General features: G+C 38.8%; 4 protein-coding genes and 1 long non-coding RNA gene across 10 annotated transcripts; 2 read left to right on the plus strand and 3 right to left on the minus strand.

Moving 5' to 3' along the window:
• Positions 1-45: 45 nt before the first annotated feature.
• Positions 46-5,014, plus strand: LOC105692861 (WD repeat and FYVE domain-containing protein 2). Its single transcript, XM_012412362.4, has 7 exons — positions 46-334; positions 832-973; positions 1,503-1,708; positions 1,905-2,144; positions 2,329-2,467; positions 2,610-2,809; positions 3,013-5,014. The coding sequence occupies exons 1-7, from the start codon at positions 174-176 to the stop codon at positions 3,149-3,151; spliced, it is 1,227 nt and encodes a 408-aa protein (XP_012267785.2). The 5' UTR covers positions 46-173; the 3' UTR covers positions 3,152-5,014.
• A 784-nt stretch (positions 5,015-5,798) lies between these two features.
• On the minus strand, positions 5,799-6,478 carry LOC125502012. Its single transcript, XR_007279816.1, has 2 exons — positions 6,324-6,478; positions 5,799-6,190 (listed from the first exon to the last, which is right to left on the minus strand). It is a non-coding gene; the product is annotated as an uncharacterized LOC125502012 (long non-coding RNA).
• Positions 6,479-6,826: 348 nt separating this feature from the next.
• LOC105692845 (Y+L amino acid transporter 2) lies at positions 6,827-17,213 on the plus strand. 6 transcript variants are annotated; one of them, XM_012412331.4, is made up of 9 exons: positions 6,827-6,930; positions 7,281-8,824; positions 13,184-13,402; positions 14,051-14,321; positions 14,423-14,546; positions 14,651-14,851; positions 15,544-15,693; positions 16,056-16,233; positions 16,318-17,213. In XM_012412331.4, exons 2-9 carry the CDS (start codon positions 8,569-8,571, stop codon positions 16,377-16,379), a joined length of 1,461 nt encoding a protein of 486 aa, XP_012267754.2. In that variant the 5' UTR covers positions 6,827-6,930; positions 7,281-8,568; the 3' UTR covers positions 16,380-17,213. The 6 variants fall into 6 exon arrangements, with proteins under 6 accessions (XP_012267754.2, XP_048515195.1, XP_012267755.2 ...); XM_048659238.1 differs by lacking the exon at positions 6,827-6,930 and having other exon boundaries at positions 7,346-7,498; positions 8,035-8,824; XM_012412332.4 differs by lacking the exon at positions 6,827-6,930 and having other exon boundaries at positions 8,085-8,824; positions 16,318-16,393; positions 16,487-17,213.
• A 134-nt stretch (positions 17,214-17,347) lies between these two features.
• Positions 17,348-24,061, minus strand: LOC105692846 (ubiquitin-conjugating enzyme E2Q-like protein 1). Its single transcript, XM_048659377.1, has 5 exons — positions 22,985-24,061; positions 22,510-22,859; positions 21,894-22,444; positions 20,243-20,959; positions 17,348-19,416 (listed from the first exon to the last, which is right to left on the minus strand). The coding sequence occupies exons 4-5, from the start codon at positions 20,900-20,902 to the stop codon at positions 19,288-19,290; spliced, it is 789 nt and encodes a 262-aa protein (XP_048515334.1). The 5' UTR covers positions 20,903-20,959; positions 21,894-22,444; positions 22,510-22,859; positions 22,985-24,061; the 3' UTR covers positions 17,348-19,287.
• A 357-nt stretch (positions 24,062-24,418) lies between these two features.
• Positions 24,419-26,317, minus strand: LOC105692800 (transmembrane protein 231). The gene is made up of 5 exons (XM_012412254.4): positions 26,151-26,317; positions 25,812-25,975; positions 25,326-25,448; positions 25,002-25,209; positions 24,419-24,851 (listed from the first exon to the last, which is right to left on the minus strand). The coding sequence occupies exons 1-5, from the start codon at positions 26,287-26,289 to the stop codon at positions 24,589-24,591; spliced, it is 897 nt and encodes a 298-aa protein (XP_012267677.2). The 5' UTR covers positions 26,290-26,317; the 3' UTR covers positions 24,419-24,588.
• Positions 26,318-26,531: the final 214 nt, after the last annotated feature.

Raw genomic sequence — 26,531 nt, forward strand, 5'->3', positions numbered from 1 at the left:
ATAGTTTGGCGTCTTGCATGAAAACATAACCGGCGACTATGAAGTATTTGAGCTGTCGTTACAGACGTCGACATAGGCCGTGGAAGTCAGAGATTATCCCATACTCTTTGGTGGAAGTCTGACAACTGTCAAATGATAATCACACAGGCGAGGTTACGATATTAAAAATTGAAATGGCAGCTGAAATTAAGCCAGCACCGGGTGTAAACAACGAAAGATTCAGCACGACAAGAAAACCAATTTTACTATCAAAATTAGAAGGGTGTAATGACGACATTAACGGAGCGATAATAATTCCCAGAGAAGATGGTGTTATCAGTATTTGCGATGACAGGTACGGTATTCGAGCTTAGCCTATGTCCGTTATTCACCCTACGTAATAAAAGCAGTGAGCCTGAAGATATCACGCCTAAATAATTATTTACGCCCCGAAATTAGTCCGTCAGAAAACCGGGTAAATGGTTTTTTTTTTCTGCGCATCAGGTATGCAGGGCCCCCACGACTTTGATCTTAATAAATTCATAATAGTTTCCTACAAATATAAACTCCTACCTAATTTCCACCCACAGCTCTTGAGGTTTTTTTCTTACTCACCAAAGTTACTCGATCCGCCAAGCCTTTCTGGTGAATTTCAGCTGTGTAGTCATCAGACCTCTTGTAATATCATTCGAAATACCAAATATTGTTTCCTGTTCGTCCCCCTTAAGGTACTGCATTAAACTGTACGTGCCATTCCCATTTTAGTAATACTTGTGATTTTAGTACTTGAGGGAATATATTGAGGATATAATTAATATGGCTTTGTTGATGTATTCTTATTTTTGTTGACAGAACTGTCAGAGTATGGCTGAAACGTGATTCTGGGCAATATTGGCCCAGCGTATGTCAGTACATGGGTGCAGCAGCAACAGCGATGCATTATTGCGCGGAAACAAGACAACTATTTGTGGGATTAGAAAATGGTGCTATAAACGTATGTACTAGACTTAATCATCGGACTTTGGAAGCATCAGTAATTCCAGAACGTAGTTAGAAAAAATATTCAAACAAAGAACATTTTTTGAAGTAAAACACTGAAGGATATTTGCTATTTGTTTCATCACAAGTGTTTAAATCATTGAATCCTATAGATATGAAAGAGTGCTACAAACACGGAATTTACTCAAGGAAAGACTGTATTGAACACGGTGTACTAAATAATTAGGCTGATGACAAGTTTTGATAATCTAGGTTTGCAATTTATGAGATCGGCTTTCTCCCTTGCTGTCTCTGTATTTTCATTGCTGCTTCACAATTGCATCCCATCTTCTGTTTATCTCACACATTTGTGGATAATTGATATACTTTATTGATGAAGCTAGTCATTATGAAATTTTTAATTCAAGACTATATATAAAATAACAGCAAAATATAAACAAGACCTGTACTCAACCCATTGTCCTCATTTTAGATGTACCTTATTTTAATCATTTATTAACATAACATTCTCAATTTCATTTAAGGAGTTCATGTTGGAAACTGATTACAACCGCATGACTCCGATGAGGGAGTGCCTCTCTCATCAGGGACGAGTAACTGGCATTATTTTTGCTTTAAATTGTGAATGGGTACTTAGTATTGGACGGGATAAGCTCTTCCAGTTTCATTCCTCACAGTCCGGACAAAGACTCGGCTCATTTCAAACAGATGCTTGGGTCACCGCATTGCAGTATCCTTTTACATACGAATTGATATTACTTGCAAAATGGATGCTTCAAGCACTCGAAAATAAGACTATCTGTATTAGTTCTATCACATATTTGATTTCCTTGGTATACGTGAGGTATCAAAATGGGGTGTTGAAAATTCACCAGGTGGTTTGTCTTTATTACTAGTCTACTCATGAAACCTTGACTCAATCATAGATTTGCATCGCTAACTAAACATGCTTTTGTTGGAGATTATTCGGGACAAATATCAATGCTTAAGTTAGAAAGCACTGGGGCCAGTTTAATCACGACTTTGAAAGGGCATACTGGAAGTATTCGCACACTGGCGTGGAATTCTGAGAAGGATTTATTGTTTTCTGGGAGCTTTGATCAAAGTGTCATAGTTTGGGACATTGGCGGTTGCCAAGGCACTGCATACGAACTTCAAGGCCATCAGTAAGTATTCCTTATAAAATCGTGCCAAGTAGTCACTTGTGATGATCAAGTTAACAATTCAATTTCTTTATGGTTTGCACATGCCTAATGTATATAGCACTTTTCTATCCAAGAAGACTGAGATCCTCAATAAGTTTTACAGTGGTTGATATGCACTGACATTATTTCACCTGGCTATTTTCAGTAATCGAGTAACGGCTTTGTGCTATTCGGGTGCCGAGAAATTACTGCTTTCGGCAGGAGAAGATGCTGCCATAGTAGTTTGGGACATGTCCGCCAATAGGAAAGAAACTCCCGTCTGGGTTGAGTCTGACACATGCCAGGTGAGTTTATGAGATTTCGTTACTCTTTAAAATGAAGCAAAATGCTCCTAAACTTTAAAAAAAGTCAAACTGTAAGTAATTTCAAATTGGATTGGGCATTGTCTTAAATTCCTAAATAGAAGTGAATAATCTCCGATTACAGTCCTGCGGACGTCCATTCTTTTGGAATATCAAAGCAATGATGGATCAAAGACAACTTGGCTTGAGGCAACATCACTGTCGCCATTGTGGGCAGGCCTTATGTGCTCGTTGCACGACTCAACGCATACCAATTCCGTCAATGGGATTTGAATTTGAAGTGAGAGTCTGTGATCCTTGTTACACCCAACTTAAAGCAGCTAAGTAAGTGTTAAAGTTACAAAGACTTAAACTGTTTGTTGCAGTTCAAACTTATCTCGAGAAGAATGTCAAATTGGGTTCTATGCCTATCAAGACAAGTTTAGAGCTGTCTCGAAATCATCTTTGAATTGATCCCTGATTTTGTATAGCAGCTCTAATTCTTGTCACATTCTGTGCAGTAATTACTGATCATCAATTGCTTACAGCCAAACGTCATTGGCCTCTTTTCATGATGCCAAACACAGTGTAGTTGGAATGGACTTAGATGCGCCTCGTCGCAGACTGCTGACTGTTGGACAAGATCGGGTCATCAAAATCTGGGATGTCAGCGCTCTCCTTCAATAAATTTTTCTCCAAAATATGTAATACACATATGTAAAAACGTTAATTCATTAGTTTGATTCAAATAATGTGGAATGACCAGGCCGCAGGTGGAGTAACATCGAATGGTAAATACGCCTTTCAAAAGTTCCATACTATACCCATTCAATTGAGTTGCTACGCGCAGTTGGTTTTTTTTTCCGAGAAATATGGCAATCGAAAAATAATCTCATCATTTTTAAAAAGCTATTTCTGATGAATACCACTGTTGGGTGCATCATTTGTTCTATTATCTTTTCCCCGCAAGCATGTATCATATTGCGTAATTTTTAGTGTTATTTGTCAATTATTGCCAACTTCTCTCATATTAATCAGCAGTAATATTGAAAATGTTTATATTCGAAGCATTGTAGTTATTGAGATAAGATTGCAAACGTAATTTGAGTAATTTAATAATTAAGGTCTGGCGATAAACGAAGATAGTAGAAACAGAACAACCGATTTTACTGTCAGAGAAAATTAACGGAGACTGTTGATCTGATAACTCTTGATCATCGACGTGTTCATCGAATTTCCTTGTATATTCAGTAGTTTTACCAACATAGCTCAATGCAACGAAAGCATAAACATACTGTGCGTTTCATAGTCGATAGCACAGCTCGGGCTTGATGCAATTATCAACCTCGATCTTATCTGTACCCTTGGTATTGAATCTGCCTTGTGAGTTGCTGGTGAAATTGCAGCAGACTCTTAACTTTACTTTTGCTGAGACTAAGTTTATATTTTTAAACAAATTGGCTTATGTCTGTGAACATATTTCATGGCGCATACTAAATTTTGATAGTGCTGTTTTTTTTTCATCATCCCAGTGAATGAGGCCTGGACCAATTCTGATACCGTTAATATGAAATCGAATTCAGAAATGTTATACCTATTCACTAAGCAGGGACCAGGTGGTGAAATTATCATGTTGGTTATACAACGATGTAATGAAGTATTCAAAGTCAAGAGTGACTCTGCTTCACGCTGGAGTAGAGATGTGAAAAGATTTTTGATATAGGTAGTATGAGCCAAATGCAATTGTATATTAGATAATGTCCATTTGGAATTATGGCCGATAGTTGAATGCCGCTTACGACTAGTCAGAGCATCATATGGATTATATGGCAGAATAATACAGTGTTTTTTTTTTCAGCTGTCATGTTGTGGCGTGTATATACAAAAAAATTTCAACGTCACAGGCCAACAGATAGTTTTGATGAAACTCCACGCTTTCTGTAATAAAACCTGATTTATTTTTGCAGTAACTTTATAGTACGGTTCAGAAATTTATTTGTAATTTTTCTTTACATTATCCCTCATCACGTTCAAAGATAATTCGAAATGGCAAAGTTCTTATTGTGGCGTAATATACCAAGTTCAGTGGGAAAATTTGTAATGCGTGAATGATAATGATTTACTTTTTAGTTGTTTAAAAAACGTAGTTACGTCCGTGTTATGAATTTATTAATGTGTTGTGTTATAATATGTTGTGATCAGTGACTATTGCATGATAAATCTTCGGCAGAGCATACCATGGTATTATAGATGTACATGCAAGCACTATCAATCGACAAATATGTGGTGTGCAAAAATTTCTATTTCAGAGATTATGTTGAGATTGTTATTGACTATTAAATGGCCCCTTGATCAAACCGGAGAAACTCGACGCAATCACGCAGTTAATCCGAGAGGTCAGAAATTCCATTTCACTGTAATTTATGAAGCATACAATATTGTAAATGTAATGATTATTTTTAAATTGGCAAGAAAAAAAATTATGTACAAACATTATAGAATATGTTGTGTTAATTTGAAGCTGTTGAATAATGAAAATCGTTTAATTTTCTTATCGTTTCATTGTCTTAATTATTTTCTGCCACATTAGCTTTATCTTTAACTTTAATCATCTCTTGGACTGCGGTAGGTAAGTTGCGCGGCAATAACAATAATAAGTGAATTATTACTTCCATTAACTGTTACTTTATAACAGGGATGGCAATGGATATTTAATTCAGTTAATTTGCAAAGATTCGATGGCTGCTTGTTAATTTTTTCATTTATTACTTTAATGCCATAGCCCATATATCTAATTTAAATGTAGTGATTATGCTTGTCTATACATATGTAAATACATACATAATGTACTATAGATGTAGACTCAATTGATTGGCGATACATTTGTCAGTTTTAATACAGCGTTATATCTATAGGCTGCATTATTGTACAGTTTAAACAAATGATAAATTTGGCTGCCTATGACTAGTCAGCAGCAACTCCTCCCACACGGATTTTTCAGAATATCTAACAACAAATTGATCAGTTCTTCCAACAAAAAGTTAATGGTATCGATCGGTGTTCAAATCACTTGTTTATACGGATCAAATCCTCTTGATTGAATGAACTTTCATAAAAATCCGTTGATCGTTCTCAGGATGTCGTCAGGTAAAAACATACATATAATATGAGATTATAAATTATCAAATTGTGTTTACATGTATTAGAGATGTAAGTGAAATACCAATTGTATATATAAAGACTCAGATGGGCGCATCTTCAAGTTCTTGCGATTTTCTGATTAATTTTATTACTCCTGCACAATATCAACCACATACTATATATTTCCAATAAATTATCATGGCCAATGGACGGCGACGTTTATTGTCAACTTATTAATTCCTTGTTACATAATTTAAAAATGAAAAAACGATTAACGAAATCACAGTTGAGTTTTATATATATATATATATATTCACATCTTAAAATTATTATTCCACAAATAATTGTTTTTCATGTTACCATGCATCAGTTTTCGCTACGTTTGTCCAAAGCGTTGTCGGCCTAGTTTTCCTCGGTGTTTGACTGGAATAGTTTTTCGTACGGATGTATGATATACTATACAAAGTAGGTATGTATACTGGATTGGACGTCGAGACAAATTTTTCAGAGCTATTTTAAAGTAGAGTGTAGTTTACAGTTGCGCCTCCTAATTTATTCCAGCAAACCCGATGAATCTTTGTTGGCCTATATAAAAAATTTTTAAACAACTGTAGTGACCGAGATTAGGAAAAAAAGGTATACATATAGGTATCAAAGTTATTAACATCAAATGATCGTTGTGTCTATTTTTTTCCAAACATAAAATTGCAAGCCTCACCGATGTTTTATCCATCGTTTCATTTAATTTTATTCTCTTTCGCAGCGTTGCTGACGCTCATCCTCGAAATCGTATCGAGACATGTAATAGATACATAATTACATCTTCTCTTCTCGTTGAGTATGTGAAATAAAGTTATTGCAAAATTTATAGGAATATGATTTGTACTTGGAGATGCTATCGCTATACGGTAACATGTTACGGGAATAATAAATCATACGTTATGCCCAATTCTTTTCTTATTCGGAGGTCGAGAATTCTGTTAAAATGAGGGAATATCGAATTTTTTTAGTTTTTTTTTTTTTTTTACAACTCGTACGGTATATAGGGTATCCTATGCGTTCTCTTAAGCAAAGCTCAAATCATTCAACTATTTACAGTACGGATTACTCGGATAGCATCAAAGTATTCATATAAGATATAAATGTAGGTATTTGTATATGCGTCAGCACACGCCCCACCCACGTTTTTGCGGTTGATCTCTCACGCGTAGGATAGTACAGCGTGCAGGCTCACGTTTCACGGCCTCCAAAAATGTGCCCCAGACATTTCGTAATGCTGCACGCATATCCAGAGCCTGTGTTTCTGGCTAAGAGCCAATAGAATAGTTAAGTTTCTCTGGGATTATTCATCCTTTCCTCCTAATATGTAGTGTTTTTTTTCAATTTTTGACCCGCTTTTAACGAAGCGGCGAGAACGATCACCAGATAAAGTCTTTGGCGCCGTTAGAATGCGGAGATTTAAAAATTCAAAATCAGAATGAAAACAATTGACGATTCCACCCAGGATATCCTCCATATTTGGCGGAATCGATTCGTTTGTTTTTTTTTCAAATATAATAGATCCGCGTACTTCGGGACGCTATCTTGCGGCGTTCACATGTTTCAATTACGTTGCCAGTTTAAAATTCGAAAGGTAAAAGTTTTTCTTTTCATCAAAACTTTGAAATTTTTCTAGGAGTCTGGAATGGGAAAAGAACAGTGGTGATCCTGGATTCATTTATGAGAGAAAAGCAGCAGCACCACGAGCAGCACTAACCGCCTCTCGGCAGGGGAAACAGCGGAAGCCTGTAGCGGACGTACGAACGCCATAGGCGCCGAATGGTTCCACGTAATTCATTCGATTCCGTATATCGTCGAGCACACAAGTTGCTAAAAAATGGAGCATAAAGCCAGGTAGGGCTCGCGCCAGTGACAGAGGGACCTTTACAAAACAGTCGCCTTCATCGTAGTTTGCCGACAGTCTAGCGCGCAAGTTTCACGTTTGCTGCCTTAACAAATGCTAAGTTTCTCGTGATTCACGATCCTGTTTTATATTATTCCAATTGTGTAACGTACGCCAATATTCTCGACGAGTCATAGCAGTAATTTGTCGAGTGCCGGGGTCAACGGTTGCGTATTGGTGATTTTCGAACGATTGGGGACAATTAATAAAGTAGACCGCGACGCAGCTAACAGAAACACGTGCAGCGCTCAAATTTCAATAGCAGGTGTTGAACGCGATGATTTTTTCCGGTACGTAATTTTGAAATTTTTCCAACCGTCCCCTGATTACGAGATCGCCCCGTTCAAACTTTGTGATCCAAACGGGGATATTAATCCCCGGGGGTTCGAAGATCTTGAATCAAGTAGCCCGCAGAATGACGCGAATTTCTTAGGCAAACGTTCCAAGGATTATCTTCGAAATTGCAAGGTACGCGGTGTAGTTGCAGCGCTGGTCGTACCAGAAGTGGGACTGGAAGTGGATCTGGAAGTGGAAGGAGTTTGCGGTGATGGTGTTCGTGACGATGATGATGGTTTCGAACTTCGTGATGTTTCGGGTGATACACGTAGACGTCCGACCATCAGGAGTGGCGGGGAAATACGAATGCTGAAATATCCGTTGGCGTGACCAAGTGGGGAGGGATTAAACCGCGTGTGTATTCGTAATCCACCACCTTCGACTTCGTGCAGCTAGCTCTCTTATCCGCAGAACGGTGAACGGACAGACTTGGAGCGTTGTGGCTGACGACATCGAGAGACGAATTACGGGCATATGGAGTCAAATGCGGAAGACCGGCCAGACCACGTGTTGACCTAAAGTCGCGCAGCAGACGCGGCAGGTGTGCTCGTGCCTTAGTTCCTGTTTTTATCAAGAATAAACTGGTCAATTTTAGTCTTGTAATTGATAATTGTTCGCAATTATACCAGTGCTAATAAGTTAGCTCTTTTGAAAATTTCAACGAAGTTATCAAAACAGTTCAAAAATGCCGGACAAAGTTGCACCCGCCGAAAAAGTACCCTCCCGAAAAGGTTCCGGTTCGGGAGATGGTATTAAAATGAAAAAAGAACTCGGATTGTTGGACGGTGTCGCTATTATTGTGGGAATTATTGTTGGGTCGGGAATATTTGTTTCGCCAAAAGGGGTTCTACTGCACAGTGGGAGCGTTGGCCAGGCCTTATTGGTCTGGATATTTTCCGGAGTGTTATCCCTAGTCGGCGCACTATGCTATGCAGAACTTGGTAAGTTGGAAGTGCTGGTTTTCCGTTTGATATTTTTTCACCTTCCGCCGTTTTTATAAGGACACGATTATGCGAACTGGATGATGCCAAGTATAGGATGCCATGCGTCCCGATCCTGATTGTCCTGAACAGTCCTGATCCTGTCGGAATAAACAATATTTCTTCCGCTTCAATCTATGTGTATAATATAATTTTAAGTTAGGGTATTCACTGAAACTAGAACGAGAGTTAATGCGAAGCATAAAAAATTCTTCAACTTATCAGGATTTGAATAATAATGTTCTAAAAAGGCGCGTGAATATGAATGTTTATATGAGTCAAATGCTGCGACAAAGATTGTTCTATTCACAATATTTAGTTTTTTATATCTGCACCCTTGAAAAACTCCTATCTGCAAATTATTTTTCTCACACTAGAGTTATTCTCATCGCAATGCCCTTATAATATGAATTTACATGAGCACTGCATCGCATTGAAATTGAAAATTCACTCGTCGAGAGTTCGCACCTGTCCATGCAAAATTCATACACGTGGAGCCAATGCGTCACATATGTATATATACTGTCCTTACATTCCAAATAAATGCAACCAAATATGCAAGTTCTACTCAGCAAATGCTCGTCCATTCGATACTGGTCTTGATGTTACACTTTATGATTACATAAATTTTCGTATTCATGAATTAAAATTACACCAGGCGCCAGCTACCATAGTTGATCGTTTCATCTGTACCTCACTCATTCAGTAATGATATTCCTTGTAGGATAGATCATTGGTGAAAGAATGGAAGAAATGTTTGAAACGTATCGTTGGATTGTTATGAATTTTTTAAACCTTGAAGACATTTATAACAACGGTTTATTTATAGTTAACCATAAAGTGGTTTCGGACACAGCGAATCAAATTTTTGTTTGATCAACTATTGGCGCAATAAATTTTCTCCAATAATAGAATGCTATCAGGATTTCCTTATCTTAGAAGTAAAAGTTCCTTGGACATAAAAAGACATTTGCTTCGCCATATTGCGTACACTGCATTCGTCAACCATGACAACACCAAAGCAGAAAAAACCACGAAACACCGCTATCTCGACTGTGTTTAGGTACCCTTTATCGATTGAAACGAACTATATTCGCTGCCATATGTCATGCGTCGTTAAACCAGTTTAAAAACCGCTGGCACCGCACATGATTTTCATACAAAATTAAAAGGTACCCCCCTTACTTCGTTTAATTTAATTCGCCAATTTCATATATAACGAGGGCAAACTTTTCGCGCAAACTATACACGTGTTTCGAAAAAAAAGACAAGAAAAAATCAAAATCCGTTCCCTGTTAAAGCGGTTGTTATAACTTGAGTGAACGGTATACCTTAATTGCCTATAATCGTATCCTTACACGCCCCTTGGGAGGCATAAAGACGCAAATTTGATCCGGAGAAAATATACCGGCCAATCAGATTTTATAGCATGTGTAGCCAGTCATCAAATCTGTGATTACAGGTCGTGATGAATTTCTAGTTCTGATTTCAACGGGTGAATAAACCAAACACGCGGTCATAGATAGATTGAACAATATATCTATGACGCGGTGAAACGAAAAGATTGCCTCTGACTTATTTGATCCAGAAGAGAAAGAATCAAATACCCCTACTAGTATCTGTCTACTCGTATTAATTTTGTTTCCTCTAATCAATTAGAACGGATGATTATTTCAATTTTTCATTTACATATTTTATCTCTTTCACCTTGTTCAAAGATCTTCACCCTGTGACCTCAAGATGAATTTTAGAGCAATAAATTTTGATAACATTTATGATATACGACCTACCGCGCGAGTATTTGTTGTGTGATCTGCAGTTCTGTGGCTGTACAATATTGAATTCAATTGAGTTAAAAAGGTGCATAAAGTCCCTGCAGCTATATGCAAATTTGGCCGTTTAAACGAGCATTCATATATACCTATTCATAATGCATCGTCTTAGCATCGAAATCTTTGTACATGAATTAATTTTTAAAGTAAACGTAGATGTTTAGATAAACGAAATTTATTGCTCTGCAGGTACACCGTACCAAAGAAAGAACCTTGGAAACGAAGGAGTATATCTACTCAAATCTAGACATGATGCTGTGGCTTTATATCTTTTGCAAACAAAACGTATGCAAAACGAAATTGACTTCTTGAGTGGCATTGGGAAAGTCAGTGTGTTACAAACACCGTAAATGAAATTCATGAAACTGCACAATAAGACAAACGATCGACTTATCTGTAAGAATGAAGATGTTGCAATGGAATTTGAAACACTTGTTCAAGCAGTTGGAAAACAGACGGAACGGTGATAGAGTAAACTTGTTCTCCCTCTTCACTTGTATCCTCATTTTCCAATACCTTGAAAAGAGTAATATCCACCGTTTTCTAAAATTCTAATTGATTTTCTATTTCTTACTTACTATCCGGCATCAGGCAGAGATCGCTTGCATTTGTAATATAGTTGTAGGTGTTATCAAGGAGGAAACAGAGTGTTGCTCGAAACGTTTCTCTACAATCATCTCCGAGCGTTTGTCAGGTCTGATTTTTTGTTCCTCATTTAAATACCGTTCCGTTGGATGGGTTTTTCTATTGAGATCGTCGATCGATGAATACCTATCGCGAGCACCTACTTCATCGAGCGGCTGGTATCGCAACGCCGGAAACTAAAACACGTACGCGGTTACGCCGTTGAACCACCAACGGGGTTTACGAGCTTGATTAAATTTATAAATGTTGTGTCGATGTCCCCGTGCATCGGCGTTGAGCCGATGAAAAAATATTAAGGAGGTGCCGCAGTGATTCCTGATCGGCTGAATGTTTAATTATTGTCGAATGACCGAAGGTTTTGACGAGGTAAAGATGATAGGGTCACGCATATCCCTATTCGTCTTCTGGAGAACGTATACAAATTTTTGTTCTACTCTGGTTATATTCGTTCAGCTTAAATTGACGATATTTTTCTCGTTTCATCGAATATGATCGGGAGAACAGATTCGCCGTAACGGCACTAGCTGACGATTTGAGAACCTACGATTTTATTATCAACAAGTCAAACTTACTCAAGGGCACCGTACGATTCGTAGGCGACCTCAAGCGTTTCTTTCTCTGGAAATGACGCGCGCAAAAAACACGTCCGCTCATCTATACGTATGAAATTTCATCATTCGTACACATATTCGTTACGTCTCATTTTGGAATTAGCACTTTTTGTCACGAGATATTCACATCAAGCGAAAAGGCTGCAGAGACATTATATGTATAGGTGTAATTATCACGTCTAACGCTAAATGACGACGATTATTATTAATTTTTATCTCTACCTCTACTTTTTTTTCTCGTTCTCTAGTTATCTCAATTTTCACCAGTTGATATTTTTTCATACACTTTTTCTGAGCTCTTGCACATTTTATCATCTCAAGAGTACCTATTAGCAGTCCCCTATAAAACGTGCAGTTAGTACCTATTATCCGATGCATCACACCCAACAATTTATTGGTGACACCTACGGCACTACATTATGATACAAGTGGAATGAACTCGAAAACAACTTCTATTGTTGAATATCGGTGGTTGTTATCGCGTTTGTATGATTTTCAAATCGATGATCAACAAATATTTAACGTCTGTCGTCGAGCGGAGTGCAAATAAAAATCGAAATAATATCTACAATAATCGTGAAAGCGCGATCTCGAAAGTCTCAGACATTGATACCGTTGCAGTTCTGTAATGTTAATTCATTTTCAATGCTACTAACTTTATAGCAAATCATTGAATGCCTACAAAGTATTCCTGGCTTTTTCATCTTCGTTCTAAGAAATGATCCCGATACGAACATCAGGAAATCAGGAGAACAAAATCTCTTTACGGAAATCGATGCATTCTTTTCTTTGATCAATGTACAGTTCATATGTGTACATTTTTGTACTTATTAATGACGATCAAAGAAATTACTCTAAGGCGAAAACTTGACTCTGGGACAGATGGAAACGTAAAGAAACTTCAATTGGACCGACCTCTCAGGTCAGCAGTTCATTGAGCCTTTTAAGTCACGGATCTATAATACATCGCAGAGGTTAATCGCTCCAAGATTCTGTATAATTTATAAAAAGAAGCCGCCGGATCTGGTATGTGTTGGCAAGTGTCATCTGCGAAATGGTAGAAAAAAGCGACGTGCACTAATTGATAAAATGATATGGGAAGAGTACGATAATTAGTTTACTCGATGCGTTCTCACGTTAAATTTTATTGCGAATTTTTGGTTCGTGCACCGAATACCCAATAAAGTAAAAATTCATCTGTGATACAATAGAATCTGTATTATTTTTTTCAGGAACCATGATCCCAAAGTCCGGAGGTGATTACGCCTATATCAGTCATGCTTTTGGGCCGTTACCCGCATTTCTTTACCTTTGGGTTGCTCTTTTCATCCTCGTACCAACGGGGAATGCGATAACTGCGCTAACTTTCGCTCAGTACATTCTTCAACCCGGTTGGCCTGGGTGTGAACCACCCTATGCGGCTGTGCGACTTTTGGCAGCGGCAATCACGTGTAAGTTACAATTAGAAATCGTACAACGTTTATGTTTTACTGATAATTCAGTTATGTTTGAAATTAAGCACCTTGTCGAAGCTTTTTGGTCGAGCTGGCTATCGTCTGTTTTTTATTCTCGTTGCGATAAGTCCAGCGATTGTCCCCATTGATTGTAGAGGAGAATTCTTACGAGGCTTATTGTCCGAAGTTTAGTTGGATGAACGGTATAGGTAATTCAAGATCGGACGAACTGATCAGATGCGTTGGGACCTTTTTATACGCGTATAAGCCTACTATTATGCTACTGATGAACCATAGGCGATCGTTAGAGTAATTTTATTACCAAAAGACTACTCGAGACGCTCCAATGAGCCGAAATTTCGCGTTCAATCGATCGTAATTGGACGACATATGCAACGATGCAGTCCGCCGACAATCACGTGATTTATATCGCTTTGTTGTCCACTTGTCGTCGTAGATAAAAAATTGCAGGCTACCATTATTTTTTAACATTTAGTTATTCGAACTCATCCTCAGCGCGGTGGCGATCGCTCGATCAGTGCATATGGACTTGGTCGCATTTCATGCTTTCTTTTGTGCTATGTCGGCACAATTGAAATTATTCGATTTTTCGAACTCATGATTTTTCGTTTCATCATTACGCAGGCTTGCTGACCGTCATAAACTGTTACAACGTGAAATGGGCGACTCGAGTACAAGATGTATTCACCGGTACGAAAATCTTTGCGCTGATTATAATAATCATCGCTGGAATCGTCTGGCTTTGCATGGGTCACACAGAAAATTTCCAATATCCGATGGCTGGATCGAACACCAAGCCGGGTTACATCGCTCTCGCAATCTACTCAGGATTGTTCTCGTACTCCGGATGGAATTACCTCAATTTTGTCACGGAAGAGCTCAAGGATCCCTACAAGTAAATACGTTATAGTCAATTCGGAAACTGCAAATTCGATCCTCCACTTGCCTGGAACTCTCTCATTGACAAATATTTCACTCCTGATAATCAACTTTCAGAAATCTACCCAAAGCGATATGCATATCACTGCCTCTTGTGACTATAATATACGTTTTGACGAACGTGGCTTACTTCGTAGTCCTAACACGAGACGAAATTTTGGCTTCGAACGCGGTCGCTGTGGTGAGTCGTGATTCGTCCTTGGGGCACAAGCAGGGTCTGTAGATGACTCATCGTCGTCAAACCTTTAGAATGTTCGATCTATTCATTCGCCAACTTATCCATAGACGTTTGGGGATAAACTGCTCGGCGTGATGTCCTGGATAATGCCATTTTTCGTGGCCTGTTCGACTTTCGGTGCCCTGAATGGAGCCATCTTCGCCTCATCTCGCCTTTTCTTCGTTGGCGCACGTAACGGTCATTTACCAACGGCCATTGCCCTCATCAACGTCAAAAACTTGACACCCGTACCGTCGCTCATTTTTCTTGTAAGTACATTTCGTTGATACCGATGAAGAATCTTTGAGTTTTTGCTAGTCGGTAGGCGTTGAATACGGCCTCCTAAAAGAGACCAACATTTTGCCAACATTTTGGCAACAGATGCATTGTAGCCAATGGAGCTTCCGATACTACAAAAACGTGGTAAGAGTAGAGCAAGGAAATGGCGTGGATCTAGAAATTGAAGGGTCTATTGGCCTAAGTTGATTGAACAATAAGCCACTTGAGAGGACATGACCTCCGTCGTAAAGTGCGGTAGCCGTTCTTAGAACGACGATAACTCTAACGTGCTGCTTTGCGGTCGGCATATCACATATGGGCTATCGTGATATTATTCACCTATTGTGACTTTAAAAATTTTGTCCCATACAGTTCAAAAATATAAGCAGACAATTTTCACGCGATCTAAATAAATTCAATTGAATATTTAAAAACAACCTAATTATTATCATTTGAACTCTATCGCTGCAGCGCCTAATTCATGTATCACCTTGGATTGGCGATTAGACAATGTACTCATTGCGTGTCTCAAAATCGGAGGAGAAATCAATTTAGAAAATTTCGCACATGTAACAAGCATTCCCCAATCTGATCTGAATGTCAACGAGTAATTGGACCAGGTCTCGGGGGCAGAGTAATGTATAATTGAGACTGAAATATGTGTTTTGATTTACCAATACAGTGCCTCATTACGCTGGTACTCCTGGTTATCGAGGACGTAAATGTGCTGATAACGTATGTCAGTTTTGTCGAGGCTCTTTTCACCACGTTATCGGTATCTGGACTCCTTTGGCTGAGGCATAAGTGCCCCGATCTTGAACGTCCGATAAAGGTTCGTCTGAGTTTCTTATTTAAATTTCTAGCAGGATTCGAAAAATCTACTAGCGAACTTCATCGTATTGTAGTTAGACGGACGATATATTTTAGATCATAGTTGGAGACAATTTTTGATCATAATACGGGTATAATTATAGTCTTTTTTTAAATTCTGGACACCCACGAGCTTCACCTTAACTATTTTACCTGAAAGCTCATATTTGGTCGTCTGAGAATTTTGAAAATAAAAAAACTCTGCGTTTGTCCCGTGCACGTTTTTTTAAGTATATGGAAACATTCGAAAATTTTATATGTACGCATACTACAAATCTGAAACGGTAAACACTTTTACCTATGTGCTTTTACTGATTTCTGCAGGTTTACATCGCACTTCCAATAATTTTCTTCGTCATCTGCGTCTTCCTGGTCGTACTGCCGTGTTATGTTTCACCCTGGGAGGTGGGTGTGGGTACAATTTTTGTGTTGTCGGGTATTCCCGTATACGGAATCTTCATTCATTGGAAAAGTAAGCCAAGTTGGCTGGTGATGGCTTCCCGTAAGTGTTCAATTAATTATCGTATAACAAGAATCATTATTTTTATACGTTGTTACCTTATAAGTTCTGTTTTTTCATATACAGACAAACTCAACATGACATGCGCAAAGATGTTCATGTGCGTTCACGAGAGTAAAGCCGATTGACGGAATTGCAGGAGGTAAGGTAATTAAAATATCTCGCGAATTGATTCGTGGTTTGTACAGTATTGTTGCGTATTCTCGCCTAAATCCCCTATGAATCATTAAAACAGGGATTAAAAAAGGGACCGCGCAAATGCAGGGGCGTACCTAAAACCATTACCTTCCACTACAATATTTGTCTGTTATGCAGACATTATAGTCTGACGGTGTATTGACTTTAAGAAACTGGCACAAATTCTTTTTGACTGTTTTTGAAATAAGACAACCTCAATTAACTTATTGTTAGACCAGGGTTAACGCCTTTCGAACTCAAGTGTTCTGTAGCAATAATTTCTTATAAGTGTTTTGTATATATATTTTCTAACGCTAATACGCACTGTGGATTCTAAACCGCTGGCTTCATCAATCTAATCGCTATATCTATCGGCATCTATTATTAATAATGCATCAACTGTACAGCAGAAATGATAATTTAAAGAGCCCGAACCGTGGGTTATGCCGTATAAGAGGGAATTTATCGCTTTTGCGCCTATAGTTGAACGTTCTGAGAACGTGCGCTCATCTCAGTAAGTGCCTTCTAAGAGTTTATATGTATACATATATTTATATTTTACACGTAAATTTTCTCATCGGTGTTATAAAGATCAAATTGTCAAACAATTTATATTATGTTTATATACAAGGGTACGTGTATCATATAGCAGGTATATTTATATATCATATTTCGTCTTTGCTACATTCTCACGATAAAATTATCTATAGGATAGAATCTCTTTGATAATAAAACCAAAAAATAAAGAAATGTATGTACGAGAATAAAATTTTTTTGCATAATAACATGTAAACAAGTTATCAATGGTTTATTTAATACTGCGCCAGGTAATGCGTAGATATTTATTTGGCACATGACTGACTTTTGATTATCAGCCTTAAACGACTATGAGGTATTGCAATAATTAACGACGGAAACGGAAAGAGAAATACGAATTGATTTATTTTGGGGTAATAATATTTATTTGGCACATATAGAATGTTACTTATATAAGTATATGTTATCTGACTAGAGAAATTTATACGAACATGCGATCCAGCAGGGAAACGCGTTGCAATAATTATTCTCACTGTCTTATAGAAGAGATATAACCGTGAAACACATTAAAACGCGAAACACTCTAGTTTAGTTACTTGACAACAATCGCCGACACTTGTTGAACGCTTCAAATTTTTAACGATTGGCGAACTCGGTTCAGTATTGCACGGAACATTTGTATAGGTACGTACGTACGTACGTACGTACATAAGGTGAGCGTGAGCTTGAACACCTTACTTATTGTTAGCTTAATTATTTCACGCCACGAATCTTTTTTATAAGAAAAGACTCAACTTGTCAGCGTCATTGGCGTACGTCGTAAATTGTTTGATTATACAATTAAAACGAGTTAGCTCACGGAGCCGGGTATAACGTGTGATGTAGAAATTTAACGACCTGCACGGAGAGCGGTTCAAATGTCGTGAAATTAAATAGAACCGACGCCCCGCAGTTTTAACCTTATAAAATCACTTTACACTACTAATCGCAGGTCAAACTACGGGGTCATCGGTCATTCTCAAGCCATAAATCTAGATAACACGATATTAAAGCCACGATAGCTCTACGCCCGTCATGTATCGTTTGTTGCATCGACTAAGAACGTATTCCGAAACTATTGTAGTGGGTGATTTTTTTTTTTTTTTTCCCTTTTGTTATACCTATTTCGTGAATTATAAATTTTGAGCTGTTAATCCTGCTATATTTTTGATCAATCGATTCCCTTTGCCGTTGTAATACAACGCATAATATACACTCTAGTAATTTTCTGGAACCATAGAAACCACGCGCTTTTGCAGATCCTGCCGCGGCTTTGTGTTTCATTCTCTTAGTAGGTAGTGAACAATCTAAAGTTTCGAAACCATCGTTTGAAGTCAAACTTTGTTAGCATTTGGTGTATGTATGGTTTGTCTATTTGTTCGCTGGAGTATTTGCTCGACCACTGCAAATCGAAGAAGTTTCGGTTGTTTATTCGAAAGTCTACACCTCGTACAAAAGCCGCGAGTTAACTACATGCAAACGCTTTTCTATCACACATACGCTTTCATAATCTCTGACCCGAAGTCCGGTATGGATTCGTTTTTTTGACGGTTGAAACACGATTAGATTTTGGACTAACGTTGGTCAGTTAAATCGAAGGCAATAAATTCACATTTCATATTTTTGGAATGCAGTTAAATTAACGCATGATCGGTTTGTATCCATCCGCTCAATTATGACTCTGAAAAACACGATTCTTCTGATTTAAAAATAGACAAACCGCAAAAATTTCTCCGCCACCGCAATCATGTGTAAAAAGTACGATTGCGGGGTAGTCGTTTCCGATTGTACGGTCTAAAAATTATACGAACTAGTTCATTTTTACACACGTGTTTCAAATTACACGTAATTTTTTCTACTTCATTTTCAAATATGCTACTTCTGTGGGTATCTGAGGACGCTCGTCGTTTGCTCGCCTGCGATTTATGGCCGCACAGATATCGCCGTGATCGTGAAAAAGTATTTGGGGTATACGTTCTAGTCTAATAAAAATTCAACCGCATGAACCAACGAATAAGGTAAGAAATATTTTTGATGGCTTAACTCATCGATGAACCTGCGGACCGTTCGGTGTGTCATCATCCTGCGAAATATTTGCGCGACTGCAGGGTGCAGAGTGTACTGATGTAGTTCATATACAATTTTTACCGTATACACATACAATAATCCGATGACGAACGAAGCTTATAACAATTATTCGTGAACACACGACGCCTTTTTTTTCTTTCAGCAAACAGGCGACTGTTAATTGTATTTGTCACTTATTGAGCAATTTATCCGCGGTTAGCCTTCCGCCAACGGGGGGGTAACCCAGCCATATTTTTCGTGCGTCTTGACAAGACTTCTGAAGGACTCCTCGGCAGATCTTCGGTTGAACTCTTTATGGCTTTTTGTTTTTCTGGCAATCCGTCCCTGAAACATTCAATTTCATGGACGTCCATTCTCGGAATCAACCCTGTGAACCCTACGGGTTGGAAAATCGGTCCAGGACTGATTAAGAGGAACCCGGGAGATGCAAGAAAGGTCTTCCGGTCGGAACATTGTTCAGCTATAACTAGCGAGTGAACCAACGACTGTAAATTCCAAATTTTAAGAAGGAAAACCACGTTTGCTGATATATGTATGTATAATAACGCCACGTTTCGGAATGATCTACTATACCTAATTGAATCCGTAACACGAACCGTCTGTTTTGATCGACCCGTACATTATACTACACTATAGTACAATGTAGATAACTTACGCGTGATAAATTGGTGCAACTGAGCCCGTAATTAATTTGCGGCTCTGAATCAGAAGCTGTACGCGCTACATTATGACCACGATTATGTAGTTTACATAACAAGTTTATCTGTAATATAACGTACGCGTGTTATGTGTACATAGAATATGATATACAATAGCGAGTGTCAAATTCGATACTCCTATCTGACAGCGTGTAACGTGTTCTTCATTCGTTTTTTGGCCAATAAATTTAAAAATACGCCATCCGCGTATCGAAACAGTGGGCCAATACATTATAAATTTTGATTTCACGAATTCTTCGCTTCTCGTCGCAGACTTTGCAACGCATCTCCATTCAATCTAGACGGTAGTCTTATTTAGAGTTTATTAATCTTTTTCAATCTCGAGATCGATTTCATTGAGGTGTAAGCGTGGAACAGTAACGCAATATGGGTTTCGGATAAAAGTAGTAACTTTTCCGGAAATTCTGCAGCGAATTTCCGGGTTTTCTTACCTGACCCTTAACGATACTGGCGGCGAATTGCGTGATAACAGCTTCAATGGTATAAGCGCTGGCCCAACCCCGTGGCGTTAGTAGTTCCATGCATATGGCTCCTCCCTCCATGACAAACCCTTTCTCAATACGAGGCGAAATGACCCTCATGAAGGGTGGAGCGAACGGAAAATTTTCAGGAAATATCACGTGAAGTAATATGTAAGGAACTTCGAGCTCCCGCATGTCAGCGGCGAGTTCGCTCTCCGGGTCAACTTTATGGAGCCTTACGTGCCACTCGAAAAGATTGTCATTGACAAGTTCAGCGGTGAACGCGGCGTCCCTTCGGTGCTGCAGCCTTTGAACTTCGCTGAGTTCTTTCATAAGCCGTCTAAGGCGAACACCGCGTTCCGGTATACCACTCTGGACAGCCTGGGAGCAGCTTGCCCCGGATTTTTTCGCCTTGAAAAAACAACTGCTAGAATGACTGCAGCCAGGAGTTTCCTGTAACGCAGCATCCGATGGGGTTACAGCATCCGGACGGTGATGACGACTTAGTAATCTCCGCGAAGGAGAATTCGTTGGGCCTGCACTAGCTCCTTCGGGTTCGCCAATTTTCTCCGAGGATCGGAATAGCTTTCTAAACGCTGCTACAACCTTGTCTTTTGATCTAGTCGTCATGACTATGATGTGTATCGTAGAATTTCTCTCAGCTTCTTTCAGTTTCTCATCAGTAATCTGGAATAATAGAAATAGGAATCAGCATACCTGCGATTATTGCATATGCATTGAAATGAAAAAGACGTTTTTTTGATACAGAAACCACCGGGGAGATCTTAAAATCTAGAAAGCTCAACTCACTATTAAGGATGTAACCCGGTATTCTTATTCAAGGATGCATGAGCATATACATAACGTAAGAACACTCGTATATTTTTCTTCCAGTTCGTTACTGCGAAAACAACTATATGCTGACAACTCGAGCAGGTTTAATTAGAGCATCTAAATATAGCGGGTGCAGGAAAAAGTAGTAAGGAAAATTAGTTTAGAGATTTTGTACCTGGTTGCACAGGTAGGTATATGTATGTATATATCTGAGGTGAAAACATATCAGGAAATGCATATAAAATACATACCAATGTGCATTTATATGAGTCAGTACATATATACGAGTTGTACGAGAGTCATGTATTCAAAAACCTGTGTGTCAACAAAGCGGCTAATTTTAGATCACCGAGTATCTACACATACATATGGCTAACGTGGAGTGCATGCGAACAACAAGATTAACAAGAGAGCTGCAGGATTGGATTTTCTTTTTTATTCCATCTTTAGCTCGCACGCTGTGTGAGATATACAACGCTTTCGTCTGATAGCTACTTACACACTGACGATGCAGCGAAACCATCAGGTCAATTTTGGCATGTGAATAGGTAGAATTTCAGGTATAAAAACTTGTATAGAACCTTCTTACCGATAACAAAAAACAAGACGAGAGAAAAGAAAAAAAAAACGACCCGCGACACTTAGCATGCAACACAAAGCAGCAGATGTGAATAACCAGAGACAAAAGAGTGATTATACTTTCACAACGGAGATCATCACCCGCGGTACACGTACAATGAAAGAAGAAAAGAAGACAGTAGAACTCTATTCCACAGTTAGAACTTACCTATTTCTGTGATACGTGATATCAAATTTATCGAAAGTGAGTTAGCGATAAGGGATGAAAACCGAGACAGTTGCACGACGGTCCAGACGACACAAAAGGGCGCAGTCTCCGCCCTCATTGAACAGTGTCGGAGTGGTGAGCACGGCGGTCGGACAGACGCCACCAAGGGAGGATAATACGCTACGTATTGCTGAATCGCTACTAAAAAGTACGGAGCCCCGAGCTATCGCCGAGGACGACGAGACGACAGAGAAACTAGGAGACTATAGTAAACGCCACACTCAAGAAGTGTGGGCGCGAAGTGGCGACTCGTGAGGACTGAGGATCGAGGCAAACCGCGCCGCCGGTGAGGGTGAATCGCCACGACGTAGCTCCGGGGGGAGGGGGATCCCACGGGATGCGATGGGGTGCAGGTGTAGGGTGGGGGTTGCGAACTAGGGATATCGATCCCGGCTGTATATTGTTGATTTTAAGTGGGTCTCCCTCGTCGTGTCAAAGATCGTCATGAACCGCGCGCGCGGGAGCATAGATCGCATGCCTGCTTCTTATTCCTAGCACAAACGAAAGAATTAACATCGTACAAAGAAAAGAATACCGCAAGGCATTTATTACCTACCTTCTCCAAAACTGGTAAAAAAAACTTTCAGCTTTAAGCGCCAGTTTATACTTCAAAACAACTCAATTTATCGTTGGAAAATCTCCAGACTTTCGACATAGTTTGCGGCAGCTAAATTCTAAATTTAAAAGCATTTTGAAGAAAATTTTCATTTCTAGATGAGTTCGAAGACGCCAAGTAAAAATCATCTGCAATGACTTGCATTTTTTGTGCTTTGTACCGACAATCTGAACACTGCAGATTACGGTCAGGTGAGTACGTATACGTATGTTGCAGGTGTTTCTTATGTTATTATACCTACAGGCTGGCTGGTGATGATCGCACTTCCTCCTATTTACAAGCGGATTTCACTGGAAAAATAAAAACGAGAACGTTGAATGTGAAATTATCGACACCAACCGTTTTCTAAGTTAGACATGCATTTGAACAAAAAAGAATGCAGAAATACATGGCGGCAGTATAACAACGTACTAACGCGGATCGGATGATATTTGATATTAGTATAGTTCCTTCCGAATTTCGTTGCAGCAAGTGGCAATTTTATGATTACCACGAGACCCGCAAAATTCAGCGGAGTCGGCGACAAATGGGACGGTCTACAATAGAATAGATGACTTGACTCACTAGCGTTCAGTGTTCGGCGGTCATTGTCTCTACGTATATGGCGAGGCTACATTAATTGAAACATTAAAGAGTAATTATCCACACAGCGATACCTCCGGACAATGAAACAATTGTATTCTATTTACTCCATCGCGTTGAATCTAGGGTGATGATATTGCAGCCGATCTTTTGAAGGTCGTATCAACTTTCCATCTCTACCTGACTCTTTATTCTTTCTCTTCGTTTCTTCTATTGCCCGCGTTGTTGTGAACTGGAGTCGAGATCGCAGTCGAATGACGTGCTAATTCATTGTTCGCTCCTCGTTGATTTATTTTACGTTACGTTGTAGATTGATATTGTAATGCATTGCCGAGAGGGGAACTCAAATCGTCCAGTAGACACTCGCGAGTCACCACGATGTTGTTGATAACAAAAGAGATCCTATTTGTCGCACTGTAACAAGGAGGGATCTTCGAAGGTTTCATGATGCCAATGACACCACGTGGAAAATTATAGTGTTGCGTCGCTTCTTCTATTGTCTCATCGCGTACTCACATGCGTGAATGCTTTATACTTATCTACGCATTTCGATGAACGATGTCAACTGGTACTCCACTAAAATTCAACATTAAAAAATATCTTATTGTTAGAATATATCATATCGAGATATCATGTCATCGTGTCGTAGTACACGTTTTGTTTGAATATTTTGATGCTTCATTCTCTTATAAAATGAAATCTTCTTCTATGATAATGTTCATGCTCGTATCCTATGTAACTGCACGAAATTCTACTGTGCAGTCGTTTATCCATTGTTTACTGCAGCGATGTCTGTTGAAAACTGCATTGTCACGTTTGCCATAAAATATGCGGCGATCGTCTGTTCCATAATGCAGTTTTACAAGCCAACCTTACACGCGAGTCTTCGATTTCCGCTTGAAACACCTCTTCGGCATATCATTCTGATTGTGAGATAATCAACAAAAAAGTTTGTTGGTCTCAAAATTTAGTATACCGGTATACCGGTATAATCCTTCGTCGATGTTCCGAAATATGAATCGTGCGAAAAAGCCGAAGTAACTGCGTTAATTACCATATTCGAGATTCATATGTACCTTGTACCACGTCTATAGTCATGAAGGACACGCAATATGTTATAGATCACATTTGAATGCGTAAATGGTTACCCACGTGTGCACAAACCCATGTGCGGTTTTTGGTGCTGGTAATGGTAATGGTAAAGGTAAACACATGTATCAGTTAATTTGGACGGCACGGGGGTCAGCGATATTGTCATTGTAGCACATAAATATATAGAACATTTATTAGCCATGATATCTGTTATTACATTTTGGCAGATGACCGTGAACCCGCATATACGTGCAAATTTTCGGTCGTACCTTGATACGTATTAACTTCTGACACTTATACGTCCATAATTCTTATCTATTCGATGTCCATATAGGCGTATATCAGTCATTTCTCTTCCCATGGTGAAATAACGTAACTACGGACGTATCTGTTAACGAATATCCATCCGGTCACCTGTTTCGCTATATAGGCGAATGAAAAAAAAAAAGCGAAATATTGGATCCAAGCCCATTTCAATTCTTCCCATACTCCGGGGCGAGAGTGAACAACTTCTTCCTGATAAAATAATTCTAACTGTACAACTGTCTCTTCTTCCGCGGAAAATCCGCTCTCCCACGTCATTCCGTCATTTTCAATTTTAACTCCAACTAAAACGATAATACAAAATTGTTGGAACGATTTATAAAAAATTGAAACACAACGGCTGGCCGATCAGTTCCGTAGGGTGGCCAAACCCATGTTCACGATTATTATCTAATTGCGTCAGATTCCGATCTGTATTACTAAATTGGACTTACATTTCCGGTTCACAGCGTCTGAGAGCAGTTGAAATAACGACTGATTATTTATGTCTGTCGAATGATCATAAACATTATTTATGACGTCATTTTGTAGCAGATGTTTTTGCTTTAATTTTAAATCCCCAAGAATCAGTATTTTTTGAACGTTTGAGGGTATCGTGTAATGGAGGGCAGCCATTGTTTCCATGGAGAGTTTACTTTTTCCCTGTAATACAGTATGAAGTGGAATACGATATTATGGTGGGAATTGCATCACCACTTCTCAGAGCTATTACGAATGCACAATGTACAATGAATAATCTATTTTAAATCGTAACGAACCTTCAATTCGTAGTTGAAGAATAACAAAAGCCTTATGTTCTGCACTGGGAATTCCGTAAAGAATCGCAATTCAAATTTCAGAACGTCGTTTAATCCATCTCTATTAACATCGAGTTCTTGTACCTAAATGTTTACGCGTTCATACATAACTATTATCAATAACCGAAATGGGAACCAAAATTTCCGATTATTGCACACCCTTCTCGCAGATTAAGTAGAATGCTCTCATCCAGTTCATGTGAATCTTTTTAAAGGGCGGGAAGATTATGAAATCTCGGACAGAAAGCCGTTTACATTCACTTTCCGTTGCGGTTTGTAATTTCAGTCTTGTGATTAACTGAGCGTTCATCAGTTCATCAAACTTGCAAAGGTAACGGAAATGTGAACATAAACGTTTACTGTAAACCTTAATTTACTCTATATTATGAGGCTCATATATTGAGAATGCGCTTCTATAAGATTATTTATATTATCAGTATGTCTGACCTTTGTTACGGTGCAACTATCTGAGATCCTGTTCTCTTTGTAGGTATTGAAGGTGGAGCAAGTAATAGGCTCAATGCCTTCCCTACTTTCGGCTAGCAGCAGATATTTCTGTTTGAACATAATCTTTGGTATTTCTGTGTAAACATCATTCTTGATCCAGAATCCTGAAAATAAAGTAGATGATTACAAAAATTACCATTATGACGAAGAAATTACACCTGGGCTAGTTTCTTTTTTATCGGTATAACCGTGAAATGTATTTGAAATAAGAAGCGGGCGCAAGTTATTGAAAAAGTTTCGCTTTGAAAAAGTTTCATTATTCGATGAAATTCGACTCACCTCCAGTCAGGTGAATAATAATAATTGGCACTGATAACGTTATTATTGTAGCAAAGAATACGAGCAATGTTCCAACAGAGCAAACATTGGTTTTATATTTATATTTAACACTCTCAGAAAATATGTCTAATACCGGCATGTTGCCGCGAGTGGTTTCCTAGGTAACGTACATGAAGCACATACCTATGTCAAAGTTGCCTGCTGAGAATAAGTGCATGGTTTGTGCAGGTTACTTGGGTTGTCCAAGCTGGTTTTAACATAAGTTACGTACGTACTTACCTATCTACACTCAATTTATGTACTAAGGTACTCTATGCTAGATGCATATCAAGAAAATTTGATTACTGTGGATCATTTGGAAAACGCGATAGTACGATTACT

This window comes from Athalia rosae, chromosome 1 (genome assembly GCF_917208135.1).
Source record: "Athalia rosae chromosome 1, iyAthRosa1.1, whole genome shotgun sequence".
NCBI classification, from domain to species: Eukaryota; Metazoa; Arthropoda; class Insecta; order Hymenoptera; family Athaliidae; genus Athalia; species Athalia rosae.